The sequence below is a fragment of the Coturnix japonica genome, chromosome 7 (assembly GCF_054131305.1).
Source record: "Coturnix japonica strain WE chromosome 7, WE-NBRP24, whole genome shotgun sequence".
Taxonomy (NCBI): Eukaryota; Metazoa; Chordata; class Aves; order Galliformes; family Phasianidae; genus Coturnix; species Coturnix japonica.
Window position 1 is genome coordinate 31,882,117 of NC_140669.1, and position 17,893 is coordinate 31,900,009.

Genomic DNA, 17,893 nt, shown 5'->3' on the forward strand with positions numbered 1-17,893 from the left:
GAGAGCAGCCATGCTCAGGGAGGACACAGCTTCACATGGCATGCAGCAAAAGCTGACCCTGTGCAAGCAGAAAGCATGAGTGACCCACCAGACTGAGGCCCATGCAGATGCTCCCCTCTGCTAAGCACCTATGGCACAGTTACAGCACGCATGTCTTCACCTTCTCCATCTTCACTGGAGATTTTGCTACATGGGAACAGACTATAGACCTAAATCACAGCACCAGAATGAAAAAGTAGCTGAGATCAAGCTCCTAAAAATTGTCCATGATGGTAACATCTTTGTTCTGTAACAACACAAAAGTGCAACTGAGCGAGCACGTGCTAAAGACTAAAGCAGATTTGTTATTCTGGACTGTCATTTCCTATCAACATTTTCTTTTTTGAAGGCATAATTATCTAAACATGTGGCTTTTCGTACTTAACACTGCTCATTAACTCTGCATTTGCCAGTCTCACAACTGCAGCTATCGCACTGAGGGGAAGCATGCATGCCTAGAGGTGCAGAACTGTGGTGAACAGATCCCTCCATTTTTATTAGGGGTAAAACTTCCAAGCAAGAAGTTTCCCTAACTTCAGAATTACATTCTGATGGTATCTCTCCAATCCCTTCAGATCGGGCCTATCAGGAACCTATTCCCATAAGGTTGTTTATTCAACGTGCCTTCCACAGATGCTTGTATTTAGCGCAATGGAAGAGTCTTCAGACTAGACAGGCCTTAAACCCCAAGGTTTGGAACTGCGGTCCACAAGGGAGCTCTTTACACACGTTTCACACTCAATAACAGGTAGATTTCCGGTTAACCCGTGACAATAGTCATACAGAATGATCTGTTATCAAACAACGGCTTATTTTCCTATTGAACAGTAAAAGACAGCAAAGTATTAATGTCCAATCACCACCTTCTCTCATTCTGCACTCGGAAGAGACAACAACAGGGATCAAACCAGACCGCATTTGCAACTGTTGCTGCGAAAGGTAATAATTTTCCATTTACGAGGAGAAATAAAGCAAAATTATAATTAAAAAAGCCTCCTTAACAAGCCGCCGTAAAACCCCACTTTTGTTTCCCGCGTACACTTTATTTGGCAGTGAGAGCACGGCATCCAGCAGTAATTGTGCAAAAAAAAAAAACCCCACAAGGGCCGGTGATATAAATCACCAAAGGTTAATGATCAGGATGTGAACAGAGGGACTTGTTTACAGAAATAGCATGCAATTTAAAATTTACAAGAGATTTAATGCCACCGCTTGGCAATCACTAAAACCAACAGCCCAGAAAACAGTGACATTAAGAAAAATATTACAGTTATAATCATTCCAAAAGAAGTCAATTAGTGTTAGGGCATGCGCTCGTGATTACTTGACCCATTTGGTTTGCACTTAAGTGAGAAAGAAAAATCCACCCCCCCAACTCCCCCCCTAAACCCCACTGTATTGAGAGTACTGAGTTGTGACCTATTTTGCATTCCATATTCCTTACACCGTCCCCTCTTACATGCTGTTGGAGATGGTGGCAGAGGTTTGTGTTTTTTTTCCTCCTCTCCCGGCCTTCCGACTCATTCTGACCTTTTGACATTTGTAATATTAACAATGAAAAGAACAAAAAAAAAAAACCCAACACCACAAAAATCAGAAGGAAGTTTATAATTATGTTGTTCAGATGGAGGCGGTGGAAGAAGGTGGGGGGGGGGGGGGGAAGACCAATCCAATGTTCTCTCATACAAAAGCCACGCTGGCTGTCTTCGGTAGGGGGAAAAAAAAAAGAGCAACGTAAGTCAATTTGTGAACTTTGGCACCGCACGACCTTTAGAAATACAACAATATACAGAATTTACAAGCAAGAGCAGCACATGCAAATGACCCGGCACTGTCTCGCCTTCGGATTAGAGCTGCAAAGAGCATTATGGAGAAACGCTTTGGCAAAACAAATTAAGACTGTTGCTTAAATGTCACGGCACACCATTGTATGAGGCTACAGATCATTACACCTGATACTAACACTTATAAAAACCGTAATAACTTCGGATATATTACATCGAGTGCCCACATGTAGAAAGGGGGGGATCGAGAAATAAATAAATAAAGGGAGAAAATGGGTTCTTGAAGTAATTTAAACATCACCACTCCACGACTAGAGGGAAAGGTCAGAATTTAAGTAAGCTGAAAGGAACATGAATGGTAAAATAAAATGGGCAAACGAAAAGATGAAAAGACCGCTGGAATGACTCTGCAAACATAAGATGAAAGCACACATGCTTTGGGCAAATTTGATTTCCATTCCTGCATTTGGTGGGAGACGCAAGGAGGACAACTTCCAGAGAAGCAGGGTTAAAAAAAAAAACAAAAACAGGGTTAGAGAGGGGGGTGTTCATCTACAACGTGTGGTTTTGTTACCTTCAGTGTTGGTGCTGCTGCTGCTGTATATATTTCGCAGGCTACCAACACGGTTTAGTTTCCAAGCTTTGCGTTTGGCTGCATCCAGAGAGCAGAAGGGGGAGAGAAAACAAAGAGAATAGAATAAAAATAAAGAAAAAGGAAAAAAAATAATAATGAAAAAGGGGTAAAAAAGAAACATCAAAATAGCACGTGAAGTAAAATACAAGCACAAGCCTGTTACGTGTGAAGAGCTACACATAAAATGCACACAGGGCTAACACAGCCTTTCCAATCCTCAGACTGTACGGAAGGCCTCTTCTTTCTTGGGAGTGATTTTGAAATCTCTAAAGGGTGACAAGATCTGGCAAGGCCAGACGGACCTGCTATTGGAACAGACAGAAAGAGCAGCAGAAATAAAAAGGCACAATGTGTTTGTACAAGGGACACAGGACCAGACAAAACAACGGCAGTACAGTGCTATTTAAGAGCGAGAATCAGACAGATGAGTTGCTCTTTTACCCTGGGCCATCCCAAGTACAAGGAGGGAATGATGTACCTGCTAAGTGATACCTCTACAAGCCTTCCAGTCATCTCACCTTGTAAAATCTGTTCTGCAGCATCAAGGAAGGGATCTCTGCTACCAGCCAGAACTGGATGAATATCCAGACCTCCTTCTCAGCAGCTCGCAAGGGCCTTCATCACAGAATCATCATAGAATGGTTGGGTTGGAAGGGACCTCGAGGATCACGAAGCCCCAGCCCCTCTACTACATGCAGAGCCACCAACCTCCACATTTAATACCAGCGCAGGCTGCCCAGGGCCCCATCCAACCTGGCCTTGAACACCTCCAGGGATGGATGGCGCATCCACAGCAGCTGGGCAGCTGTTCCAGCACCTCACCACTCTGTGAGTAAAGAAATTCTGCCCACAGATGGGAGAGTCTTGAGCTCAGATATAAGGCTTCTAAGGAGGACAGTGCCACCTACAGTGCTATTAATTATGATTAATTTCTAAGCCACGTTTTCTTTCTAAACATCCCTTTACTCTAATTAGCTTATTACAAAGTAACTCACAGTAAATCTGGAGTAAGACCTCATCAGCACCTCATCCAAGCTGGACATCACATAACATAATATATTCTGAGAATTTTCTTTCTAATCTACCAGATATATTTTAATGTACCAAGGAATTCAGACTCATATGTTTGGCTCCCACAGGCCAGGCTGCCCAAAGCCCTATCCAACCCAGCCTGGCATTCACCCCTGGGCATTCACAGCAATCCAGGCAGCCCATACCAGGGCCTCACCGCTCCCATCAAAGAAAGGCTATGTTGGATCTATCTACAAAATAAAGTTCATCAAATCTAAAAGTATCTTCATTACATGCATCCTTCGATATGAGAAACCTTTTGTTTTAGAAATGTTTAACGAGTCCCAGCAGGAACTGGCAACCTGAAAGGCACCATTTCCCAGCTGAAATCTTGTTTTTCCTGAGAAAAAAGAAATTTACATATAAATAGGCAAAACCGAGGTTTGGCATGCTTAGAAAAGGAAGACTGTTTCCAGTATACAAAAACCTTTTCCCCAGTCTGTTGTCATTTTTCATACTTTAATCACATGTTCAGGTATGGATATATAAGCAGGAAGTGAACTTGCAGCCTGGTTTCCCATTAACCTATTGATGAACTAATCCATTTTAATGTGTTAAGTGTCATGCCTTTTTCTCCATTTTTGAAGGAATGGGCCCTTTTTTCAGAGATGCTGAGATTCTGATACATCCCAGTGTGTCCTATAGCAATGATTAGACACCGACCTGCTTCCTTGTGATGCTCTGCTATATCTGAGAATTCAATAATATTATCACCATCAGGGTTTGGACAGTGCCAAAAGCAGCCTCTGCGGAGGTGATTGATGTATGTGTGACCAGCAGGGCCTAGCCCAGCCATCCTATCCTGACTGCCTTCAGAATTACAGCCTAACTATAAATTTCTGCTGCCTACAAACAAGGCCTAAGCAGGTGCTAGATGTTATTTGCCTGATCTCTCTTTAGCTTACATACCAGAAGATTCCATACAGTCTGGATTCACCCTCAGGTTCGAAAGTTAGCTCAGCATAAGCTGTGGTTGCCAGATCTGGTGATTTATGTGTGTATACACAAACAAAACCTAGGAAGAAAGAACTGGATTCCAATAAAAATCTATTAAAAAATGCTTCATTATTTAACAGAAACAAAGCTTGGTAATTAGAAAGATCTTCAAGGTAGATTGATTTGTTGAAGTCTTTTTCTCCCAGAGGGTGGTGACGCACTGGAACAGGCTGCCCAAGGAGGCTGTGGATGCCCCATCCATGCAGGCATTCAAGGCCAGGTTGGATGTGGCTCTGGGCAGCCTGGTCTGCTGGTTGGTGACCTTGCACACAGCAGGAGGATTGAAGCAGAAAGATCATTGTGGTCCTTTTCAACCCAGGCCATTCTATCATTCTATGATTCTATTTTCTGGAAGCTTATCTTCTTTACATAGAGACCAAGAAGCATCCCTAGTTAGAGTTACAAAGAAACGCAAACACTCTCAAATGTCAAATACTCGGAATGGAGGTGCCTATGCCCCAGAAGACAGCAGGTGTTTGATTCACCTTGTCCTGATATTGTGGCTTGTATTCAGCCCTCTATGCTACATTCCTACCATCCGAATGACTAATGGATTTTAATAATGTTTTGAGAAAAATCTGATTAACATCGACACTTGCCCTGATCTCTGCCTTCACCATAGACAGAAAAACAACATCTCGCAGCAATCAAAGCATTCCCCCATCCTGACTAGCATGTAGGCACGAAGTGGGAGCACTTTCTGATCTTCACCAAGCTCATTAAGTCCAGAATGTAGATCACCAAGATTAAGCTTGTACATTTGCCAGACAAATTAATTTCTGCTTTCAAACTCTCAATCTGGACTAGCACAATAAGTCATTATCTGTCACCCAATGACTCCGAGCTCTGTTTTAACAGGGTTTAACAACCCTGCAAAACAACACCTTAATTGTTGTAACATCCAACCACGCACCCCATCACCCGGCAGCTCCTCCCAGTAGTTACCACAGGAAGAAATCACAAGGAAGAAACTGGGAAAGCTTTGTCTCTTGGAGCCTGACGTGGGGTTTCATCATGAAGGGTTAAAGTGATTTCTTGAGCTCTTACGGAGATGCTACCCTCCATTTCCCCATCTGTGTCTTGATGTGTCACCCATACGGCACACTCAGACATCTAGTTTGAACATACCAGTAGAGGGACTAGAATCAACTGCATTGATCTGTGAGGAGGAAAGAATGATGCAGTTCTATATGACTGTGTCAAATGTTACAATGGGCCATATGGATCTTTATTTTTTATAGCAGGAACTGCTCCCCAGGTAGGACAGAGGTCAGCAGTCGCTGAATCATCTCCATACGCTGTGCAAGAACAACACACTACCAAAAGAGACACAGCAGTTCCAACTGCTCGTATTTCTTTTTGTGTCATTCTTCTTGTAATCATACTTTTAAAGGCAAATGAATGGTGGTGCTCAGTTTCCATCCTTCATTGGCCTCTTGTAAAGTTCACGCAAGCAAGACTCCCATTCTTTTTTTGTTGTTGTTATTCTAAACAAGCTTTTCCAGCCTATGTATGATTGACCTCCACCAGTCTGTCTTTCTGTTTCACCAGCTGCAGGAATGACATCAAGCTTCCAGATCTACAACCTAGACTTCAGAATCAATAAAAATCTGGGTTTCCTATGAAAAGCCTCAACAAATCAAACAGGACTTAGGATACCCATGGCTTAACGTGAAGAAATGCTACAGCTTGGAAACTACAAATGGACTGAGGGTATCTGTGCCTATGAGAGCACACAGGAGTCACAGTGCCCTTGCTATGACTCTGTAGGTACTGGATGGACTCAATGTGCATGACCAGAGGCAATCCCACTCTGTTATTTATCTTCTAGGTCTTTATCTCCAGGACTGCAGTTTGTAAGGCATGGACTGCAATCCAGGCCCACTGAAATGGAAGCTGTACAGGCTATTTAATGGCTTAACAGGCCTTTGAACATCCAAATAGCACTGAAACTGAGCTTTACAAAATGACTCTAAACATTAAAGACTTTAAAACTAGCGGGATACGATGACATGTTGCATCTCCATCCATTAAAGTGAAACCTGACGATAGTTTGGTAGTGGCAACAGTTTGCCATTTCAGCTAAAGCTCTGGGATGACATCCAGCACAGGCAACCTCCCATTACAACTCGAGTTTTTCACTTTGTGAGCTGAATTACACTTAATTAACAAACAGGCTGTATGCAAAATGAGCTAGAACACGTATGTTTCAAGCGTGCACACCTTAAAGAGAGAACTGGCATGCCAGCAGACAAAGAGGAGAATTAGGCTTTGGAACTGCCTTTTGTTAAGATACTGAGTAACCGGGAATCAATTAAGCTTAATGACTCCCAATTACCACACATCTTCGTATTTGTTCAGGCAATAACTTTACATCTGTGACCAACCCCTCGCAGACAAAATCTCAGTGTTTGCTTTCTTTAATAGAGACGCTATTTATTCCGCGTTAATGAATCTACTTTTCCCATCTAATTTTGATTAGTTAGGTATTGTAGTAAATATGTTTACAACCCTACGATCAGACATCATTATTTCTAAAAGCACCTACTGTATTACTGACGTGTGTCTCTGATGGTCCATCTGTTTAATAACTGTACTGTTTTCTAAGGATGCTTCAGATACCAGAAACCTAAACACCACATTAAGCCCCTCCAAGTCACTCAAATTAAATTATTTGTGCACATTGCTAAGCAGAAATATGCTTCTGTTCTTAGGAAACTCTGAATATCTCCAGTCTCACTCCACTAAATCCTCCTCCACTGCAGTACTGAGAAACTACAGACTTGTTAATGTCACCTCTGGTCTCCGTGTGACAGAGTTCTTTGTTGATTAGATAAATAGTCCTCAGATAGCTGATTAAAAAATGATGTAGCCGTTAGGTTGTGTGTCCAAGCCTTGTCAGCCATGTTGGATGTTAAAGTGTGCATGAATTACATCCCTGGAGTGTGCTGAACAGTGCTGATTAAATGAGGCACGCCACAGCCCTCAGCATCAATTATCAGAAATAATAGGATCTTTTCACCTACGCTGGAGGAAGGGGGCTGGGGATGGAGTCAGCATGCCACTCATTTCTCAGAATATCTCATCATCATAAGCACAAAATAATAACGCTGCTCATTCACCTAAGGACATTTGTTTATTTTCATTGTGTAACAATAGAGACTGAGAAGATATATGAGAAAAAACCTCCCCTAGCCTTTGCCAGACGAACTTTTGCATATAATACCTGTGTGACATCTGCCTAGCAAAACAGAGGTATATAGGGCCTGAGGGTAAGAGGCAAACCTGAGTGGTATATAGGGCCTGAGTGTCCAAGGGGTATTTAAGGATAAACCCCAGGCCAATCTACATAAAGTTGCCACCACAGTGGGGAAGATTCCACATCTTTTATAAAATATAGAGAAAGTTAAATAATCTCTACACATTTTGGTTCTATTTGACCAACACTGGATTTTACAATTAAAAAAATACTGGATATAAGGATCAATATATACATTGCTCTTCTGTAATGACTAACAAGTGCTCAGAGCTGCATACAGTGGATCTGTTACAGTGGGCTTTGAAGTGAAACACCTTTAAACACTTCAATGCCACTCTGAGGTTTCCAAACGTTTGCTCTCTGTACTGGTGTTAACAGGACATGTATCCCCATGGACCCCAAAATGGAGCTGTAATACAGAATATAAAACTGCTGCATTATTATTTTATATAAACAGAAGCCAAAACCTGTGAGTAATCACCCATAATGTATTAAATGGGAAACCAGGATACTCAATGAAGGAAGCTGATGGGTATCAACTAAAAAAGCCAAGCTGTAGTAGTTCATATCCCACCAACCCACTGCTCTGTTTTAAAGCCACACGACACCCCAACAGTGATACTTCCAGGCACATTAATACTTAATCACATTTGGCTTTCGCATGGAACATATCAAATAAAGGCAAAAAAGAAATGGAAACATATTCATAGTCCTATTTGTTGCTGGAAAGAAAGTTACTTTAATTGAACGCTTCTAAAAATGTTTTAAATTCCTTCTCTCTCCTTTGTCTTTAATTTAAGCCTGCCGCATTGCTCTACAGAAACTTCTGCAGTAGGCAAAGGGCTAACTAAACTATTCAGTGCATTTCCAATACACTATAAATATACGAGGATCCAAATCGACAAAAGGAAATGTTAATTGGAAACATTTTTCTCAGTTTTTCATTATCTGAGCAGAAAATTATGGGTCTTTTATACACACACACAAAATCCTTTTCAACCACCTAGAAAAATTATCTTTTAATAAAAGCTTCAAATTATACTATCATATTTCAAAGGCAACGAACAGTTAAAGCAGCTAATCAAAGGTATAATTATTTAATGACTACTACTCATGCTATCTAACAGGGCCGTAATTGCTTGGCTGTGATCACTAGACCACCAGCTTCAATACTGGAAAACAAGTACTTTGCTTGTAGCATTTGATCGACCAATTTCTGAGGTTAGTTTCTCCAATTGGGTTGACTTCACAAAGCTGGCTGACTTATTACGGGATGAGATAATCACTTTGTCACACCGCCTCCATTTGTTTTTGTGCACGTCTGTACTAAAAGGGGGGGAAAAAAAACCAACCCCAAGCAAACGGCAGAGGAACACAAAGCACCTGAGAGCATGCAAAAAAATATCACGGTGACCAAATGCTGTTGGTCAAAATCATCATTGATCTGTGTCATTTCTAAGGACACGTGACAGCTCTCTGCTTATTGTCTGTATTAATCCCCTAGAACTAGTGTGCGACATATGGGGAACACGTGCTGTCTGTGAGCAGCCTACCTTCTTTCTGCTCCTTAGACACAGCATCGACTCAGTGGAAAGGGATGACGCTCCCTTGCCTACCCCATAGAGGACCACTGGTTTTATGGCACGATGGATTTATTCCTGCTTCGGACCATCAGTTTCATCTATGGACAGGGAGATGACGATCTCGTCTGGGGCTGACGAACAAGCAGCATTTAAATCCATTAACCAAAGATGCACTGCTCTCTACACCCTTCTCCCTCTCTGACCAAAAAGCAGCCCCATTCTGTTGACAGCCCAAGCAATTACTGCTGAGAAAACAGTTGCAAAACAACAGAAAGAGCTGTTTCTGCTCAAAGGAGTGATATTTTCATGGCTCATCATGGATTTATTTCCTTCTGCATTTCATAGAATGATCTTAACACGATAAGGGAGACTTCCCACTATACTCACTGTTATCATAGGGAGAATCTAAGTTGTCCAGAGAAACCTTTTAAGGTAAAATTAAGACAGATGAGGCATTGGAATCACAGCGTGAGTTCCACCTTTTACCTATTCTGAAATTTAAAGCAATTGCAGTATTGAATGGAAATCCCAATTTAAACTCCTACAGTTGGACAACATCTCATCGCATTTAATCCCTATCACCCGCACTGCTATGAAACAGAAGTTAGCACTATGGAAATAAAAACAGGAATAAAAGGCACGCCTGCAATAAGATTTCACAAGCAGACCACACTTCTGAAAAGCAACTGTTGTTCACATCAGCTCCTACGGGCCATTAGACACACAGCCTAGGTACAGCCTATGCATGTAACCTATGTAAAACAGAGGCAAGGCAACTTTGCTAGAGATCTAAATCTTGCTCAGCAACACAAGCAAGTTCAAGTTGTTCAAAGAGCTTGTTAGAAAAGGGTATCCCCGAAGCACACCCCACCACCAAGTAAAATTAACATCAGGTGATCTCTCAGTGTTAGGCATTTAATAGTTTAGCACATTACGCTGCTTCTGGTGAAACCTTTCACATTAGCACAGGGATTCCTCGCTAGAGATATTCAACTTGGAGAGATTTATTGTGTCAAGGTCTTTCCCTACAAACTACCGGCCCATCTGTAATGATTATTTCTCTACAAACCTGAATGCCTGCACTCAAACAGGAAGGTCATCAGCTCCCCTTTTGACAGCGCAGACATGGGAGACAGCTTTCAACTCCCCCTCCCTTCACCTGGCTTCATGTAGAAAATAGAGACCCATAGACCTGGGCCCTACACTACAAGGAGGACAACCTGAGGGTTAATCCCATGCACAGTTCCTCTCTTGTAGCACAGCCACAAAGTCTGCATCTAGGTGTGCTAGCAGGACATTGAATCATTTGTATTTTGGGATAAAACCTACAAAATTATATTGCTAACTCAAAGCTCCTAGCCCAATATGGGCAATGGGACAAAGAATCTCAGGCCTTTCATAAGCAGTTTATTGGTACAAACAATGGTTACCGCAGTGACCTACAGTGGGACACGTAGGTCTCTTCGGGCAGGTCTCTCAACCCACATCTGCCAGGGAGCTATTAAGATTCTTCCACTTTAAGCTTGCTGTGGGGACATAGGAATTCTTCCCAATGGAAAGCTGTATTGCAATTTTCCAATCCCCCGGGAGATGCTGTTAGTAGAGCTTTAAAGTCTGATAAAGGAGGGTGCCATTTGGTATTTGCATATTTTAAACACTGAGCATTTTATCAGTGTGTATGCAATGATCGCATGACAGCATGATAAAGCAAAACCAAATGAAGAGACCCAAACGAAGAGACTCCTGTCTCAGTGGCACTGCCTTTTACCCCCAGTGCAGCACTGAGTAACAACTGCATTTTGTCCGGAAAGATAAATATTAAACCCTGCATTTACATCAGATGCTGGTGTCACATGCTTGCTCACTAGCTGAAGATCTGAGTTGTTAACTACTAAATGGGTAAATGACAATGGCTGTTACTAATCGCTTATTGAATAATGAAACTGACACAACTGATAAAAGGTTTCAATCCTGGGGAAAAGTGATTTATAGTATTTCACTCTACTGGCACTGTTATTTGTATGACAAATGGTTGGACAGACACCAGTTAATCTCCGCACACCTCCAACTCTGATGCGGCGGCTTCTGCCGGAGCATCCAAATAATCAAGAACAGCTAACAATACAGCCGCGCTGTCGCGAGGGGCTGAATGCTGGTATTTTATCAAGGCTGATCCCCAAATCAATTTACGCAATGGATATTTTTTTTTTGGTGGGGGGAGGGAGCATGTGGCAAGCTTACTTGCCACGCATCATAAAAACGATAAGCCACAGCTTGCAGCTAGGCTGATAGGCCATGCTCCCGCGGCACTGAAATGAAATCATCAATACAACTAAGGCGTTAATGATTTCAGAAAGCTGTGTATAGCTTATGGATTTCCTTGATGCTAAAATCTGAACTGCAGCATCACAGGGAGCTGTCAAGGCTGCTTGCTGTGTTGCAGTGGAACACTGCGTTGCCTGCTGGGGACTGTGAATCCCATTCTCCACTCAGGCAGGAGAGGGATGTGGCTTCTTTTGAGGCAGCATGAGACAGGGTTTTCCCCTTCTCTTGAGAAACAAACAAAGCTTGGTATTTATGAGCAGTTCAGCAACAGCAGCTTTATCTCATTGGCTGTGTTAGTGACGTCCTACTTCCTGCATAAGCCACATGTAATTCATCAAGCAAGTCTTTCAAAAGCATCAAACCTTTTCATCTTGCTCTTCAGTTTGACCAACAGGTCCCAGTTCAGCCATGCTATCTCTTGCCTGCCTCTCCTGACACATGGGGATGGAGAGCTCTTGCACTCTGAGGAAAGCTTCTTCAAAGATCTGCCAGCTCAGCTCCATCCCTGACCTACGAGGACATCTTCCCAGGGTGTTTTGTTGACTAACTCCCTAAAGAGCTGGAATTGGGCTTTCCTAACATTTAGCATCCTGATTTTACACTTTGCATGTCTCATTTCCCTCATTTTCCTCCAGAGCATAAACTCAACTATAAGACTGGAGGCAGGCAGCCTCCAATCCTGAGGTCACTGATCAGTTTCATTTGCATTGGTGAGCAACTGGTCCAGCATTGCATCTGTCCTGGTAAGGCTATCTATTGACTCAGGAAGTTATCCTCAATGCATTTCAGGAGCTTCCTGGATTGCCTACAACTCACTGTGCTACTTTTCCAGCAGAGGGGCTGCAGTCCCCCAGCAGGATGAGCACTTACAATCGTGATGCCTCCTGTAGCTGGAGGTAGAAAGCCTCATCAGCAGGCTCTGCTGGTAGTCACTGTAACTGATAGCACAGAGAAACCATGACACACAGCAGTACAGGATTACTGTCAAAATACTGTGCAATTGAATACAATAAAGGTTGATGGGCTAGCAGATTCTTTCTTCTACTGTGCATACGTGTATGGATGCACAAGTTCAGGACTACTTGCTCACCCAAAACCAGGAGGGGAATCCATCCCCAGGGATATAAACAAGGATTTAAGCTGCAGTTTTTCTTTGGCAGTCCCTTTTGCTTGCAGATAAGATGTCCTCATCTCCTACCCCAAAGGTAGAAAGCGTTTGTTTTGTCTCTGTCAATCAAAAACTCAAGCTTCAGTGTACTGCACTGCTGGATGAGTAAGGAGAAAACTACAGTGCTCTGAGAAATGGATATGTGGTAGGGGCTGTAAGAGCTGGGAAGGGACAACTCTGAGAAGCTGAGGAGAAAGATGCCCTTCAAATGACAACAGTTCTCTGCACCCCACTGGGTCTCTGAGGCCCTGCTTCACTCCAGCAGGATACATGGAACAAATCCTGTCCTCATCCACTTCACAGCCAGTTTCCTGTTCTTTCAGTGCCTTCCGACAAGCAGGACTAAAGCAGAGAAGGATTTTCACAAGAAGAGCCTCAGAGACAAACGCATTGGCTTCTGTGTTGCTCAAAAAAACATTTAGGACTTCATCTCAAATGCCTCTTTTGGAAGCAGTGAGAATGTTCGAGCTCTGGGGGACAGTTTATGTCAATCTTTCCTTCTTTTCTCAAAAGTATAGCAGGTTAAACTTGGGGCCTTGACAACGTCCCTTTACATTTTTTCACCAAGCCATTGAGCAGCATTATGACAAATTATGGGACCCAATGATATGTAACCTGAAAATCTATACCAGCCAAAGGCTGTAGAGGAAATAAGAGCATAAAAGAAGTATTTCTGGCAAAAATAAATAAATAGAAAAGAAACTTCTTCCTCTTCACCGGTATAAAGAGTTGCAAATAGAGAAATACCTTGATTAATCGCGGGTTAATTAGTCCTCTGATTAACCAAGTGCCTCCTTATGCAGTGACCATTTCACCTACAGCAGCACAACATGTCAAGGTCATACATACCCACTCTTCTGCTTGGGGAGCTGTGCAAACAGCACTCAAAAACCTTTATAAGCAAAGCTGCCTTCACGTCCTATTTTCTACACTTCTTTGATATCACATTCCATTGTGGGAATCATCAGTATGGGATCAACACTTCTAGAGGAGCCCATCTCTTAGATACATGGCAAGGACACACTGTGAGACTCAAGGCAATGAGGTAAAGGTAACGTTAAAATCCACTTGATAACTTCTCATTCAAATTATTTAGTTATGTATTTGTTTTCAACCCTGCGGACCCTTTAACCAAACAAGATGCAAATAAAGCGTGCCAAGAAAAAAACAAAGTTGTCGGCCAATTAACACTGTTGGCCATGAGACACCTACAAAGACTGCAGAAATAACTCTTACAATCCACAACGAGTAGAAAAACATTTACTTGCCGCTGGCTCAGTATTGCCTGCCTTCCTTCACTAAATTCACCCTTCTAAGCTCAGATGGCTGCGACATTCACGTGATAAACAGCATGTTTCACCATAAAATCTGAACCGGTTGTTCAAAAAAAGTTATTTATAACTGACCATTCACAGCCTACTGACTGGCAGCCACCCAACCACAAAGTAATTACGTGCGTGACAATGATGATATTAAGCCCAAAGTAATAGGATAGCTTCCAGTTTTAAGGCTAAGTAAATCATCAACTGTGCTTTTTATGTACAAACACGCTGGTTACAGCATTCTGGTTGTCTGGAAATAGGCACGTTCTCTTGGGTGTTTTGTTTACCACTACAAAGTGTTACCTTGGCTGTAAAGCACTAACATTTGGGACAATTTGGGATGACTACAAACCAGTCACCACCTCAGTTTTTCAATATTGATTTAAAAACTACAACATCTTCTTTTTCCCCCCTTGAAATACTACCTTGCATGACAATTGCTTTCTATGCGCACAAGCACTGAAGTCCCAAGAGGAGGAGCTCTGGAAAGAAGAAATAACGAGGGAGCTCCGAGCGAGCTGCCAATTCCTTGTCAAATGAAGCAGAGTCAGAAATACTCCGGCCTGGTTTTGTAATCCATCACCATGAACCGCAGCACTTCCTCCCCAGATTAAACAGACAGATTCAAAGCACTGGGGAAGGAAGTAAAAGGGAAGTCAAAGTCAAGTCAATGCCATATCAGTTAGAAATTACCAGTGAAGAAGATGTGCAACGCAGCGGTAGAAGCTGACAAGCTTTATGGCTGCATGTATCAAGCACAGCCTCCCCTGGGATGCACCCTGGAAACTCAAGTCTACCAGAGAGAATCAACACATTGCTCCCTTCCATTTTATTTTTTAACAGATTTTTTTTTTGCATATTTCAGTATCATGTTCAATTGGAAGCCTTCAGGGGATGCTGATGTTACTGTATACATCATGATCCTATATACTACTAGCAGAATATACTACTGAGGAACCTCTTCCACCTGATCCTTGTGGTCCCCTTCCAACCTGGGATATTCTACAACTCTACGTCATTAGGGCCAAAGATACAGGGATTCTTCCCAGAAAAAAAGTTTATCTTTCTACGGCTTCCATCCAAGCTTTAAATAGGCTAATAACTCTCTGCTACCATGCCCGCTGTCTGTGGGGTTATATGGAGCAGAAGGTAGGGTGTATCTTGTAATATCAAAACAGAAGGATGTGTCTTCTGTATTCAGACAGGAATCACAGCATTAGAGAAGGTCTGGGTTGAAAGGCACCTTAAAGCCCATCCAGTTCCAGCCTCTTGCAGTGGCACCTCCCACCACACCAGGCTTCTTACATGCTTTAAATCCACCTAAGCAAGCTGACTCTCTGGACTTGCAAAGCCTGATTAGCAAACTCCAAGAGGCAAGGAGTCAGTCACAGCTGCATTTGGTACATGGCTGTGGTAATAACTAAACTGTTAAGCAGTGTGAGGATTACCAGGTTCTGACAGATGTCCCTGTGATGTATGTCTCCTGATGGAAAAAAGCATCTCCCCAATGAATGATCTTAGAGGCCTCTTCCAACACAAACCACTCTGTGATTCCACAGTTAGCAGCTAATCATGGGCCTTCTGTTTTGTTACAACTTGGGAACTAAGGGCTCTGTTTCATGATGGGAACTGGAACCTCAGCAAGCAGGAAGCACACAGCACAAAGAGCCCTCTCAGCACAGAAGAGTGAACAGCACAGGGGTCGAGCTCTCAGAAGTCACCAAACACATGGATTTAGAGGGCAGGTTTGTCTTCTAAAGGGAGACAGAAAAAAACCAACAAGGGGAAGCACAAGCTCTTCATCTGACACATGGTTAACGCAGTGCTCAGCCTGCTATGAGTTCCTTCCCTATCTCCCCAAGCCACACGTGTGTGTTGACGTGCAGATGCTACTGGGTGAAGAGTCCTGGCAAAAAGCTTGTTTTATTCCCTAAATTCAATATGCCACAGAATATTCAGATAAGAGAAAGGGTTTGCAGTACTGGAACAATAAGCATCACTTAGGATGATGCATTTTCTCATGGAGTGCTACATGTTTGATGCACATGCCTTTTGCAACTTCTTTTTCCACATCTTAGTAGGAGTTTGAATTAAGAAATTTGTAGCATTTTTATAGGTGAGAAATTAACAGAAACCACATTAGCCTCTAAGAGGAGAAAGTCTAAACCATGCAGCCAGCTACCGACCCTCTCCCTCGCTTCTTTTAAAGGATGCAGATTTATCCTCATTATGGGATTAGAAACAGAGCTCTCTCTGCTTAGTAATGTCATCCCCGTAACATGGACAGATAAACCGAATGCTCGCTAGATCAGGCACCAAAAAAGCCACGTTCCTGCAGTCTGAAGGTTAAACTGGATTAATTTAGAAAACCTGAAAATTGATACGCCATCATTTAACATGTGCTCAACATGTGTGCTCAGCAGCAACTGAAATGAAATATCTTAAACATTATCAAACGTTACATCATTAAACATAAATTAGATGGAAACGGGGGAAAGCTAAAAATTGACTAGGAGTTCAGATACTCTAAATGGCTAATACGTCCATTTTTCACCTGAAGCCCTCTCCAATACCGTTTTGCCATTAAGCAAAACCTAAAGAAAGGTAATCAATTCCAACTAAAAAGCACTTATCCTGGAATGACTGTGCGTAAGGCACTTCAAACCTCTGGCTGGCTGCCAAAGCCCAGACAACAGCTATCAATGTTTCTGACTATCACAGGAGCACAAGGGGCCATGCATAATTGACTAGAAGATGGGCTAAAACTGTGCCCAATCAGTGTGTGATCAAAAACGCGTGGAATATTCAGCGCCACTTGATTACATGGAGGCACGTCCTTTCACTCTCCTCATGAAATCTCTTCAAGGTCCAGAGTACTGTAATAAGATCATTACTGTCAAGCGGTACGAATCGCAGGCAATGAGTCTTGGGATAGGAAGTCATACTTCACAAGCTCCTCTGGTCTCTCTCTCTCTTTTTTTTTTTTTTGTATTTTACTGCGTGTTGAGGCAGCAAGGCGACGAGGTGACAGATAATGATCACATCACTGTGTGGCAACTAGAAAGGCACTTTTAAGAAAGAGCACAGAGATATCAGCTTAAGAGAAACTCCAACTTTTTTTTTCCCTGCTTTTTTTTTTTCCTCTTTTTCCCCCTCTCTCAAAAAATTAAATAGAATTAAACTGCGCCGTGTTCTCCTTTCATCAATTGTGACTTAATGTCATTGAATTTAATCATCCGATGGATTTTCATATTACACCAAAGCCTGTTACCTCACAGACAAATGGCCAATTTCCTCCATCTCGCACTCACAAAAGAAACCTTTATTAATTTGTGTGTGTGTGTGTAGCGGGGGAGTGATGGAAAACGTCAATGATGAGGTCTGTTGAAGTCTTCTTTTCACCTACTCCTTTCACTGGAGTTGCAGACTACACGCAATGCATTGCACCTCTCAGAAGTAACCCGTCTCTATAAAGAGAAAAGTGGAGGGATTGGGTACAGTAGATTAAAGCCCAGAGTATGGAAAACAAACAAGCTAACCCTAAGATCTCATGCACAGCGTGTGCATCTGCAGCATAGACTACAAAGGCAGAAAGTATTTGCTCACCGAGTTTGGCAGCCAATTTAAGGCAAATATTTGATTAAAACCCAAAGAAACAACACAGGAATGAAGTGACTAACCAGTTGAGAGTTGGAAACACAAGGAGGTCTAT

The 17,893-nt window shown here is 42.4% G+C and overlaps 1 protein-coding gene across 27 annotated transcripts in view; it reads right to left on the minus strand.

Annotated features, from left to right (window-relative positions):
* The window catches only part of AGAP1 (ArfGAP with GTPase domain, ankyrin repeat and PH domain 1), a 254,020-nt gene that overhangs the window by 40,845 nt on the left and 195,282 nt on the right, over window positions 1-17,893 (minus strand). For 14 of the 27 annotated variants that reach the window (XM_085552892.1, XM_015867760.3, XM_085552889.1 and 11 more), the window contains one exon: window positions 2,398-2,475. The exons of the other annotated variants lie outside the window; for them this stretch is intronic. In XM_085552892.1, coding sequence (XP_085409018.1) covers window positions 2,398-2,475 — 78 coding nt within the window. The remainder of the gene's footprint in view (window positions 1-2,397; window positions 2,476-17,893) is intronic. 27 annotated transcript variants of the gene reach the window in all.